General features: G+C 47.3%; 1 protein-coding gene across 2 annotated transcripts in view; it reads right to left on the minus strand.

The window, feature by feature from the left end:
• CD2 (CD2 molecule) overlaps nt 1–4454 on the minus strand; it is a 161837-nt gene extending 157383 nt beyond the window's left edge. For both annotated transcript variants that reach the window (XM_073670887.1, XM_073670884.1), the window contains exon 1: nt 4330–4454. In XM_073670887.1, the coding sequence (XP_073526988.1) occupies nt 4330–4396 (67 nt within the window). In that variant the 5' untranslated portion in view covers nt 4397–4454. The remainder of the gene's footprint in view (nt 1–4329) is intronic.
• Between the last annotated feature and the right edge of the window lie 8978 nt (nt 4455–13432).

The raw sequence follows: 13432 nt of genomic DNA on the forward strand, positions 1-13432 counted from the left end.
TGGACACTCTACAGTCAGCTCTTCCCTGTAGTCTGTCAGTTACAGGGCACTCTACAGTCAGCTCTTCCCTGTAGTCTGTCAGTTACTGGGCACTCTACAGTCAGCTCTTCCCTGTAGTCTGTCAGTTACTGGGCACTCTACAGTCAGCTCTTCCCTGTAGTCTGTCAGTTACTGGACACTCTACAGTCAGCTCTTCCCTGTAGTCTGTCAGTTACTGGGCACTCTACAGTCAGCTCTTCCCTGTAGTCTGTCAGTTACTGGGCACTCTACAGTCAGCTCTTCCCTGTAGTCTGTCAGTTACTGGGCACTCTACAGTCAGCTCTTCCCTGTAGTCTGTCAGTTACTGGACACTCTACAGTCAGCTCTTCCCTGTAGTCTGTCAGTTACTGGACACTCTACAGTCAGCTCTTCCCTGTAGTCTGTCAGTTACTGGGCATTCTACAGTCAGCTCTTCTCTGTAGTTTGTCAGTTATTGGGCACTCTACAATCAGTTCTTCCCTGTAGTCTTTCAGTTACTGGGCACTCTACAGTCTGTTCTTCCCTGTAGTCTGTCAGTTACTGGGCACTCTACAGTCAGCTCTTCCCTGTAGTCTGTCAGTTACTGGGCACTCTACAGTCAGCTCTTCCCTGTAGTCTGTCAGTTACTGGGCACTCTACCATCTGTTATATCACTATTTTCATTTTCCTGTCACTCGTAGCTTCACTGTGTGATGCCACTATAATGGGGGTCATATTACATTTTATTTCATGTGACCCCTTCCATAATATAATAATAATAATAATAATATATCCCTGTGTTAATGATTATATATCATGCACCTACAAAGCGAGACATTGGGCTCCATAGATTAATGTTGCGGCGTGCTAGCGTAGCTCAGAGAAGACAAATATATCAACTTTAGTTTGAGAAAAGCCCAAATAAAGAATTGTAAACCTCTGCAAGAGTGCAAACTAGAGAACCTCAAGGGATAATGTCTACATGATATACATCTGCAGAAGAAGAGCCAAAGAGACTATACACAGGCATACAGAGATAATGCACAGGTAGAAAGTAATAACGGGCGACAATGCACCTCCAGAATGAAACAAACACCAACTAACACAATATCATAAAGATATGCAGACAGCAAAACAGGGACGGTATGTAGACTGTGCGCATGCTCACCCAGAGACGTTGGCTCCCAAAATCACCATAAGGGCATGAGTGGCCCCAGGCGGATCATCTCCATTGGTGGCTTTCCCGGGGGCTATAATCATTTTTTTTTTTATTACAACCACCCCTCTTTTATATCACTATGATTAAAGGTATATCACATGTACAGCATTGTGCAAATGTCTTAGGCAGGTGTGGGAAAAGTGCTGCAAAGTATGAAGCTCCCCATGAAAGTGAAGTGTTTTATCCATTACCAAAATACAAAGTGACTGAAGAAAAGAGAAATGTAAATCCCATCAGTATCTGGTGACCGCCCATCACCTCCATAATCAATATCTGGTGACCGCCCGTCAGCTACATAATCAGTATCTGGTGATCGCCCGTCAGCTACATAATCAGTTTCTGGTGACTGCCCGTCAGCTACATAATCAGTATCTGGTGACTGCCCGTCAGCTACATAATCAGTATCTGGTGACTGCCCGTCAGCTACATAATCAGTATCTGGTGACTGCCCGTCAGATACATAATCAGTATCTGGTGATCGCCCGTCAGCAACATAATCAGTATCTGGTGACCGCCTATCACTTCCATAATCTGTATTTGGTGATCGCCCGTCAGCTACATAATCAGTATCTGGTGATCGCCCATCAGCTACATAATCAGTATCTGGTGACCGCCTCTCACCTCCATCATCAGTATCTCGTAACCACCCGTCACCTCCATTATCAGTATCTGGTCACCACCTGTCACCTCCCTCATCAGTATCTGGTGACCGCCCATCACCTCCATCATCAGTATCTGATAACTGCCCATCGCCTCCATTATTAGTATCTTGTGACCGCCCGGGGGTCTGACAGTCGCCAGATACTGATGATGGAGACAACGGGCAGTTACCAGATACTGATGAAGGAGGCGACGGGTGGTTACGAGATACTGATGATGGAGGTGACGGGCGGTTACCAGATACTGATGATGGAGGCGATGGGGGATCACCACATACTGATGATGGAGGTGACAGGCGGTCACCTGATACGGATGATGGAGATGACAGGCAATCACCAGATACTGATGATGGAGGCGACGGGTGGTTACGAGATACTAATGATGGAGGCGACGGGGGGTTACCAGATACTGATGATGGAGGCGACGGGCGGTCACCAGATACTAATGATGGAGGTGACGGGCGGTTGCCAGATGCTGATGATGGAGATGATGGGCGATCACCAGATACTGATGATGGAGGCGATGGGCGGTCACCAGATACGGATGATGGAGGTGACAGGCGGTCACCAGATACTGATGATGGAGGCGACTGGTGGTTACGAGATACTAATGATGGAAGCGACGGGGGGTTACCAGATACTGATGATGGAGGCGATGGGCGGTTACCAGATACTGATGATGGAAGCGACGGGCGGTCACCAGATACTGATGATGGAGGTGACGGGCGGTTACCAGATACTGATGATGGAGATGATGGGCGATCACCAGATACTGATGATGGAGGTGACGGGCAGTTACCAGATACTGATGATGGAGATGATGGGCGATCACCAGATACTGATGATGGAGGTGATGGGCGGTCACCACATACTGATGATGGAGGCGACGGGTGGTTACAAGATACTGATGATGGAGATGACAGGCAATCACCAGATACTGATGATGGAGGCGATGGGCGGTCACCAGATACTGATGATGGAGATGACAGGCAATCAACAGATACTGATGGTGGAGGAGACGGGCGTTCACCAAATACTGATAATGGAGACAACAGACTTTCATCAGATACTGATGATAGAGGCAATGGACATTGACTAGATACTGATAATGGAGGTGATGGGTGGTCACCAGATAGTGATGATGGAGATGACAGGCAATCAACAGATACTGATGATGGAGGCGACGGGTGGTTACGAGATACTAATGATGGAGGCGACGGGTGGTTACCAGATACTGATGATGGAGGCGATGGGCGGTCACCAGATACTGATGATGGAGATGACAGGCAATCACCAGATACTGATGGTGGAGGAGACGGGCAGTCACCAGATACTTATGATAGAGGCAATGGACATTGACTAGATACTGATAATGGAGGTGATGGGTGGTCACCAGATAGTGATGGGATTTCCATTTCTCTTTTCTTCAGTCACTTTTGATTTTGTTAATTGTTAGGAATACATGAATAACTCTTCTACGTCCGACGCTTCTGACCCTGCAGCATTCTCCACATACGCCTAAAGCTTTTGCCCATTGCTGTATCTCTGACAATCCTCTTATATTATATCACTATTTTTGATGACCAACAATTATTCTATCCCCATGATGGGGATTAGGTCACCCTGTATCTGACATGACCCCTATCTGCCCTATTACCAGGGGGTCCTGTGCTCCTTTCTTGTCTTGGTTCTTCTGGACCTCAGCTTTCCTGTTTAGCCTCTTACACATATTTTTGAATATTTAATAATTAAATGTTAGATACTAATTTTAGTAAGAGATATGTCCTCCTTTAGCAGATATGAGATTTTCAATGCGTTTTGGCATTGATTCTACCAAGTTTTTGCGTAAATTCCTCAATTCTTCATCATGGAACCACACTAGTATGGCACGGTTTGTCATGCGTTCTTTGGTTGTACAGTCCATTTTGCCAAGACGTCTCTCCACAATGCTCCACAAATTTTCTATAGGATTTAAGTCTGGGGAATTGCCAGGCCAGTCCAGCACTTTTACTTTATTTTCTTAAAGGGATTTCTTCACACACTTGGAATTGTGGCATGGAGACAAATCTTGTTGGAATGTCCCTTTAAATTTACGCATGAATGACACAATAAACCGTTTTAAAACGACTAGGTATTTGGATGAATTCATTGTTCCATCAACAGGAAATAAGCTCCCTGTACCATCAGCTGTAAAACACCCCCAAAACATCTGAATCACTGACCGGTAACCAACTTACGATTTTACTTAAAAAATGCTTTGTCTCGATTAATTTGCACAGCGCTGTAGAATTTTCTCGCTTCCCTGTCTTAAACCTGTTCCTTATTTTCTCAGTAGCTATTAGTTTCTCTCATTGTTAAAATATATGTTTCTGACACTGTAAAGATCCTGACAGACCCCCATCCCATGAAGAATCTGTGAACCCATCAGTCTAGACGGAAGATGGGCAAAATTACCTGATAGAAGCAGCATGTAACTGAGTCCAGCCCAGGGGAAGAGTCGCAATAAACCTTCTACCTCCATGACCTTCTGCAAGTGAAAAACCTAAAAAAGAGTCAGCTACGACTATGGCTGGAAAGGAAGAGGAGGAGAACTCTGCTCTGAATTTGAGGTTGTCACAGCATGTTTTGTGAATGTTACACAAGGCAGGAAGACCTTGATCTCAGGTCTGGTATTCACTTCCCACACATACCTGAGATCTCAAGTCTGGTCCTCAGTGCCTCAAAGTGGTCGCATACACAGGTTCTCAGGTCCAGTCATCAATGCCCCTACATGTCTGATATCTCAGGACTAGTAATCTGTGACTTCAGTGATTGCATGAAGCCAGGGTCTCAGGTCCAGTAATCAGTGTCCTCAGTGATTACATGCACCCAGGGTCTCAGGTCCAGTAATCAGTGACCTCAGTGATTACATGCACCCAGGGTCTCAGGTCCAGTAATCAGTGTCCTCAGTGATTACATGCACCCAGGGTCTCAGGTTTGGTAATCAGTGTCCTCAGTAATTACATGCACCCAGGGTCTCCGGTCCAGTAATTAATGTCCTCAGTGATTTCATGCACCCAGTGTCTCAGGTCCAGTAATCAGTGTCCTGAGTGATTACATACACCAATGGTCTCAGGTCCAGTAATTAGTGTCCTCAGTGATTACATGCACCCAGGGTCTCAGGTCTAGTTATCAGTGTCCTCAGTGATTCCATGCACCCAGGGTCTCCGGTCAAATTATCAGTGACCTCAGAGATTACATGCACCCATGGCCTCAGGTTTGGTAATCAGTGTCCTCAGTGCTTACATGCATCCAGGGTCTCAGGTCCAGTAATTAGTGTTCTCAGTGATTACATGCATCCAGGGTCTCAGGTCCAGTAATTAGTGTTCTCAGTGATTACATGCACCGAGGGTCTCAGGTTTGGTAATCAGTGTCCTCAGTAATTACATGCACCCAGGGTCTCAGGTCCAGTAATCAGTGTCCTCAGTGACTACATTCACCCAGGGTCTCAGGTCTAGTAATTAGTGTCCTCATTGATTACATGCACTCAGGGTCTCCAGTCCAGTAATCAGTTTCCTCAGTGATTACATGCACCCAGGGTCTCAGGTCCAGTAATCAGTGTCCTCAGTAATTACATGCACCCAGGGTATCAGGTCCAGTAATTAGAGTCCTGAGTGACTACATACACCAAGGGTCTCAGGTCCAGTAATTAGTGTCCTCAGTGATTACATGCACCCATGGCCTCAGGTTTGGTAATCAGTGTCCTCAGTAATTACATGCACCCAGGGTCTCAGGTCCAGTAATCAGTGTGCTCAGTGATTACATGCACCCAAGGTCTCAGGTCCAGTAATTAGTGTTCTCAGTGAATACATGCACCCAGGGTCTCAGGTTTGGTAATCAGTGTCCTCAGTAATTACATGTACCCAGGGTCTCAGTTCCAGTAATCAGTGTCCTGAGTGACTACATACACCCAAGGTCTCATGTCCAGTAATTAGTGTCCTCAGTGATTACATGCACCAAGGGGCTCAGGTTTGGTAATCGGTGTCCTCAGTAATTACATGCACCCAGGTTCTCCGGTCCAGTAATCAGTGTCCTGAATGATTAAATGCACCCAGGGTCTCAGGTCCAGTAATCAGAGTCCACAGTAATTACATGCATCCAGGGTCTCAGGTCCTGTAATCAGTGTCCTCAGTAATTACATGCATCCAGGGTCTCTGGTCCAGTAATTAGTGTCCTCAGTGATTACATGGACCCAGGGTCTCAGGTTTCGTAAGAAGTGTCCTCAGTAATTACATGCTCACAGGGTCTCCGGTCCAGTATTTAGTGTCCTCAATGATTACATGCACCCAGCGTCTCAGGTCCATTAATTAGTGACCTCAGCGATTACATGCACCCATGGTCTCAGGTTTGGTAATCAGTGTCCTCAGTAATTACATGCACCCAGGGTCTTAGGTCCAGTAATCAGTGTCCTGGGTGATTACAAGCAACCAGGGTCTCCGGTCCAGTAATCAGCGACCTCATTGATTACATGCACCCAGGGTCTCAGGTCCAGTAATTAGTGTCCTCAGCAATTACATGCATCCAGGGTCTCAGGTCCAGTAATTAGTGTTCTCAGTGATTACATGCACCCAGGGTCTCAGGTTTGGTAATCAGTGTCCTCAGTAATTACATGCACCCAGGGTCTCAGGTCCAGTAATCAGTGTCCTCAGTGATTACATGCACCCAGGGTCTCAGGTTTGGTAATCAGTGTCCTCAGTAATTACATGCACCCAGGGTCTCAGGTCCAGTAATCAGTGTCCTCAGTAATTACTTGCACCCAGGGTCTCAGGACCAGTAATTAGTGTCCTCAGTGATTACATGCACCCAGGGTCTCAGGTCCAGTAATCAGTGTCCTCAGTAATTACATGCACCCAGGGTCTCAGGTCCAGTAATCAGTGTCCTCAGTGATTACATGCATCCAGGGTCTCAAGTCCAGTAATTAGTGTCCTCAGTGATTACATGCACCCAGGGTCTCAGGTTTGGTAATCAGTGTCCTCAGTAATTACATGCAACCAGGGTCTCCGGTCCAGTAATTAGTGTCCTCAGTGATTTCATGCACCCAGGGTCTCAGGTCCAGTAATGAGTGTCCTGAGTGATTACATGCATCCAGGGTCTCAGGTCCAGTAATCAGTGTCCTGAGTGATTACATACACCAATGGTCTCAGGTCCAGTAATTAGTGTCCTCAGTGATTACATGCACCCAGGGTCTCAGGTCCAGTAATCAGTGTCCTCAGTGATTCCATGCACCCAGGGTCTCCGGTCAAATTATCAGTGACCTCAGAGATTAAATGCACCCAGGGCCTCAGGTTTGGTAATCAGTCTCCTCAGTGCTTACATGCACCCAGGGTCTCAGGTCCAGTAATTAGTGTCCTCAGCAATTACATGCATCCAGGGTCTCAGGTCCAGTAATTAGTGTTCTCAGTGATTACATGCACCCAGGGTCTCAGGTTTGGTAATCAGTGTCCTCAGTAATTACATGCACCCAGGGTCTCAGGTCCAGTAATCAGTGTCCTCAGTGATTACATGCACCCAAGGTCTCAGGTCCAGTAATTAGTGTCCTCAGTGATTTCATGCACCCAGGGTCTCAGGTTTGGTAATCAGTGTCCTCAGTAATTACATGCACTCAGGGTCTCAGGCCCAGTAATCAGTTTCCTCAGTGATTACATGCACCCAGGGTCTCAGGTCCAGTAATCAGTGTCCTCAGTAATTACATGCATCCAGGGTCTCTGGTCCAGTAATTAGTGTCCTCAGTGATTACATGGACCCAGGGTCTCAGGTTTCGTAATCAGTGTCCTCAGAAATTACATGCACCCAGGGTCTCCGGTCCAATAATTAGTGTCCTCAATGATTACATGCACCCAGCGTCTCAGGTCCAGTAATTAGTGACCTCAGTGATTACATGCACCCATGGTCTCAGGTTTGGTAATCAGTGTCCTCAGTAATTACATGCACCCAGGATCTCAGGTCCAGTAATCAGTGTCCTGAGTGATTACATGCACCAAGGGTCTCCGATCCATTAATCAGTGTCCTGAGTGATTACATTCAACAAGGGTCTCAGTTCCAGTAATCAATGTCCTCAGTGATTACATGCACCCATGGCCTCAGGTTTGGTAATCAGTGTCCTCAGTAATTACATGCACCCAGGGTCTCAGGTCCAGTAATTAGTGTCCTCAGTGATTATATGCACCCAGGGTCTCAGGTCCTGTAATCAGTGTCCTCAGTAATAACATGCACCCAGGGTCTCAGGTCCAGTAATCAGTGTCCTCAGTAATAACAAGCATCCAGGGTCTCAGGTCCAGTAATTAGTGTCCTCAGTGATTACATGCACCCAGGGTCTCAGGTTTGGTAATCAGTGTCCTCAGTAATTACATGCACCCAGGGTCTCCGGTTCAGTAATTAGTTTCCTCAGTGATTACATGCACCCAGGGTCTCAGGTCCAGTAATCAGTGTCCTGAGTGATTACATGCACCCAGGGTCTCAGGTCCAGTAATTAGTGTCCTCAGTGATTACTTGCACCCAGTGTCTCAAGTTCAGTAATCAGTGACCTCAGCGATTACATGCACCCAGGGTCTCCGGTCCAGTAATCAGTGTCCTCAGTGATTACATGCACCAAGGGTCTCAGGTCCAGTAATCAGTGTCCTCAGTGATTACATGCACCCAGGGTCTCAAGTTCAGTAATCAGTGACCTCAGCGATTACATGCACCCAGGGTCTCCGGTCCAGTAATCAGTGACCTCAGCGATTACATGCACCCAGGGTCTCCGGTCCAGTAATCAGTGTCCTCAGTGATTACATGCTCTCAGGGTCTCATGTTTGGTAATCAGTGTCCTCAGTGATTACATGTACCCAGGGTTTCAGGTCCAGTAATCAGTGTCCTCATTGATTATCTACACCCAGGGTCTCAGGTTTGGCAATCAGTGTCCTCAGTGATTACATGTACCAAGGATCTCAGGTCCAGTAATCAGTGTCCTGAGTGATTACATGCACCAAGGGTCTCAGTTCCAGTAATCAGTGTCTTCAGTGATTACATGCACCCAGGGTCTCAGGTCCAGTAATCAGTGTCCTCAGTGATTACATGCACCCAGGGTCTCAAGTCCAGTAATCAGTGTCCTCAGTGATTACATTCACCAAGGGTCTCAGGTAAAGTAATCAGTGTCCTCAGTGATTACATGCACCCAGGGTCTCAGGTCCAGTAATCAGTGTCCTCAGTGATTACATGCACCCAGGGTCTCAAGTCCAGTAATCAGTGTCCTCAGTGATTACATGCACCCAGGGTCTCAGGTCCAGTAATCAGTGTCCTGAGTGATTACATGCACGCAGCTTCTCCGGTCCAGTAATCAGTGTCCTGAGTGATTACATGCACCCAGTGTCTCAAGTTCAGTAATCAGTGACCTCAGCGATTACATGCACCCAGGGTCTCCGGTCCAGTAATCAGTGTCCTCAGTGATTACATGCACCCAGGGTCTCAGGTCCAGTAATTAGTGTCCTCAGTGATTACATGCACCCAGGGTCTCAGGTCCAGTAATTAGTGTCCTCAGCAATTACATGCATCCAGGGTCTCAGGTCCAGTAATCAGTGTCCTCAGTGATTACATGCACCCAGGGTCTCAGGTCCAGTAATCAGTGTCCTCAGTGATTACATGCACCCTGGGTCTCCGGTCTAGTTATCCGTGACCTCAGAGATTACATGCACCCATGGTCTCAGGTTTGGTAATCAGTTTCCTCAGTAATTACATGCACCCAGGGTCTCAGGTCCAGTAATCAGTGTCCTCAGTAATTACATGCACCCAGGGACTCAGGTCCAGTAATTTGTGTCCTTAGTGATTACATGCACCCAGGGTCACAGGACAAGTAATCAGTGTCCTCAGTAATTACTGGACCTGAGACCATTGGTGTATGTAATCACTCAGGACATGTGATTACATGCACCCAGGGACTCCGGTCTAATTATCAGTGACCTCAGAGATTACATGCACATATGGCCTCAGGTTTGGTAATCAGTGTCCTCAGTGCTTACATGCACCCAGGGTCTCATGTCCAGTAATTAGTGTCCTCAGTGATTACATGGACCCAGGGTCTCAGGTTTCGTAATAAGTGTCCTCAGTAATTACATGCATCCAGGGTCTCAGGTCCAGTAATCAGTGCCCTCAGTGATTACATGCACCCAGCGTCTCAGGTCCAGTAATTAGTGACCTCAGCGATTACATGCACCCATGGTCTCAGGTTTGGTAATCAGTGTCCTCAGTAATTACATGCACCCAGGGTCTCAGGTCCAGTAATCAGTGTCCTGAGTGATTACAAGCAACCAGGGTCTCCGGTCCAGTAATCAGCGACCTCATTGATTACATGCACCCAGGGTCTCAGGTCCAGTAATTAGTGTCCTCAGCAATTACATGCATCCAGGGTCTCAGGTCCAGTAATTAGTGTTCTCAGTGATTACATGCACCCAGGGTCTCAGGTTTGGTAATCAGTGTCCTCAGTAATTACATGCACCCAGGGTCTCAGGTCCAGTAATCAGTGTCCTCAGTGATTACATGCACCCAGGGTCTCAGGTTTGGTAATCAGTGTCCTCAGTAATTACATGCACCCAGGGTCTCAGGTCCAGTAATCAGTGTCCTCAGTAAATACTTGCACCCAGGGTCTCAGGTCCAGTAATTAGTGTCCTCAGTGATTACATGCACCCAGGGTCTCAGGTCCAGTAATCAGTGTCCTCAGTAATTACATGCACCCAGGGTCTCAGGTCCAGTAATCAGTGTCCTCAGTGATTACATGCATCCAGGGTCTCAAGTCCAGTAATTAGTGTCCTCAGTGATTACATGCACCCAGGGTCTCAGGTTTGGTAATCAGTGTCCTCAGTAATTACATGCAACCAGGGTCTCCGCTCCAGTAATTAGTGTCCTCAGTGATTTCATGCACCCAGGGTCTCAGGTCCAGTAATCAGTGTCCTGAGTGATTACATGCATCCAGGGTCTCAGGTCCAGTAATCAGTGTCCTGAGTGATTACATACACCAATGGTCTCAGGTCCAGTAATTAGTGTCCTCAGTGATTACATGCACCCAGGGTCTCAGGTCCAGTAATCAGTGTCCTCAGTGATTCCATGCACCCAGGGTCTCCGGTCAAATTATCAGTGACCTCAGAGAGTAAATGCACCCAGGGCCTCAGGTTTGGTAATCAGTCTCCTCAGTGCTTACATGCACCCAGGGTCTCAGGTCCAGTAATTAGTGCCCTCAGCAATTACATGCATCCAGGGTCTCAGGTCCAGTAATTAGTGTTCTCAGTGATTACATGCACCCAGGGTCTCAGGTTTGGTAATCAGTGTCCTCAGTAATTACATGCACCCAGGGCCTCAGGTCCAGTAATCAGTGTCCTCAGTGATTACATGCACCCAAGGTCTCAGGTCCAGTAATTAGTGTCCTCAGTGATTTCATGCACCCAGGGTCTCAGGTTTGGTAATCAGTGTCCTCAGTAATTACATGCACTCAGGGTCTCAGGCCCAGTAATCAGTGTCCTCAGTGATTACATGCACCCAGGGTCTCAGGTCCAGTAATCAGTGTCCTCAGTAATTACATGCATCCAGGGTCTCTGGTCCAGTAATTAGTGTCCTCAGTGATTACATGGACCCAGGGTCTCAGGTTTCGTAATCAGTGTCCTCAGAAATTACATGCACCCAGGGTCTCCGGTCCAGTAATTAGTGTCCTCAATGATTATATGCACCCAGCGTCTCACGTCCAGTAACTAGTGACCTCAGTGATTACATGCACCCATGGTCTCAGGTTTGGTAATCAGTGTCCTCAGTAATTACATGCACCCAGGATCTCAGGTCCAGTAATCAGTGTCCTGAGTGATTACATGCACCCAGGGTCTCCGATCCATTAATCAGTGTCCTGAGTGATTACATGCACCAAGGGTGTCAGTTCCAGTAATCAATGTCCTCAGTGATTACATGCACCCATGGCCTCAGGTTTGGTAATCAGTGTCCTCAGTAATTACATGCACCCAGGGTCTCAGGTCCAGTAATTAGTGTCCTCAGTGATTATATGCACCCAGGGTCTCAGGTCCTGTAATCAGTGTCCTCAGTAATACCATACACCCAGGGTCTCAGGTCCAGTAATCAGTGTCCTCAGTGATTACATGCACCCAGGGTCTCAGGTTTGGTAATCAGTGTCCTCAGTAATTACATGCACCCAGGGTCTCCGGTCCAGTAATTAGTGTCCTCAGTGATTACATGCACCCAGAGTCTCAGGTCCAGTAATCAGTGTCCTGAGTGATTACATGCACCCAGGGTCTCAGGTCCAGTAATTAGTGTCCTCAGTGATTACATGCACCCAGTGTCTCAAGTTCAGTAATCAGTGACCTCAGCGATTACATGCACCCAGGGTCTCCGGTCCAGTAATCAGTGTCCTCAGTGATTACATGCACCAAGGGTCTCAGGTCCAGTAATCAGTGTACTCAGTGATTACATGCACCCAGGGTCTCAAGTTCAGTAATCAGTGACCTCAGCGATTACATGCACCCAGGGTCTCCGGTCCAGTAATTAGTGACCTCAGCGATTACATGCACCCAGGGTCTCCGGTCCAGTAATCAGTGTCCTCAGTGATTACATGCTCTCAGGGTCTCATGTTTGGTAATCAGTGTCCTCAGTGATTACATGCACCCAGGGTTTCAGGTCCAGTAATCAGTGTCCTCATTGATTATCTACACCCAGGGTCTCAGGTTTGGCAATCAGTGTCCTCAGTGATTACATGTACCAAGGATCTCAGGTCCAGTAATCAGTGTCCTGAGTGATTACATGCACCAAGGGTCTCAGTTCCAGTAATCAGTGTCCTCAGTGATTACATGCACCCAGGGTCTCAGGTCCACTAATCAGTGTCCTCAGTGATTACATGCACCCAGGGTCTCAAGTCCAGTTATCAGTGTCCTCAGTGATTACATTCACCAAGGGTCTCAGGTAAAGTAATCAGTGTCCTCAGTGATTACATGCACCCAGGGTCTCAGGTCCAGTAATCAGTGTCCTCAGTGATTACATGCACCCAGGGTCTCAAGTCCAGTAATCAGTGTCCTCAGTGATTACATGCACTCAGGGTCTCAGGTCCAGTAATCAGTGTCCTGAGTGATTACATGCACGCAGCTTCTCCGGTCCAGTAATCAGTGTCCTGAGTGATTACATGCACCCAGTGTCTCAAGTTCAGTAATCAGTGACCTCAGCGATTACATGCACCCAGTGTCTCCGGTCCAGTAATCAGTGTTCTCAGTGATTACATGCACCCAGGGTCTCAGGTCCAGTAATTAGTGTCCTCAGTGATTACATGCACCCAGGGTCTCAGGTCCAGTAATTAGTGTCCTCAGCAATTACATGCATCCAGGGTCTCAGGTCAAGTAATCAGTGTCCTCAGTGATTACATGCACCCTGGGTCTCCGGTCTAGTTATCCGTGACCTCAGAGATTACATGCACCCATGGTCTCAGGTTTGGTAATCAGTTTCCTCAGTAATTACATGCACCCAGGGTCTCAGGTCCAGTAATTAGTGTCCACAGCAATTA

Source organism: Phyllobates terribilis, unplaced genomic scaffold (genome assembly GCF_046119375.1).
Source record: "Phyllobates terribilis strain yellow unplaced genomic scaffold, ASM4611937v1 Scaffold_2__4_contigs__length_985480577, whole genome shotgun sequence".
Lineage (NCBI taxonomy): Eukaryota > Metazoa > Chordata > Amphibia > Anura > Dendrobatidae > Phyllobates > Phyllobates terribilis.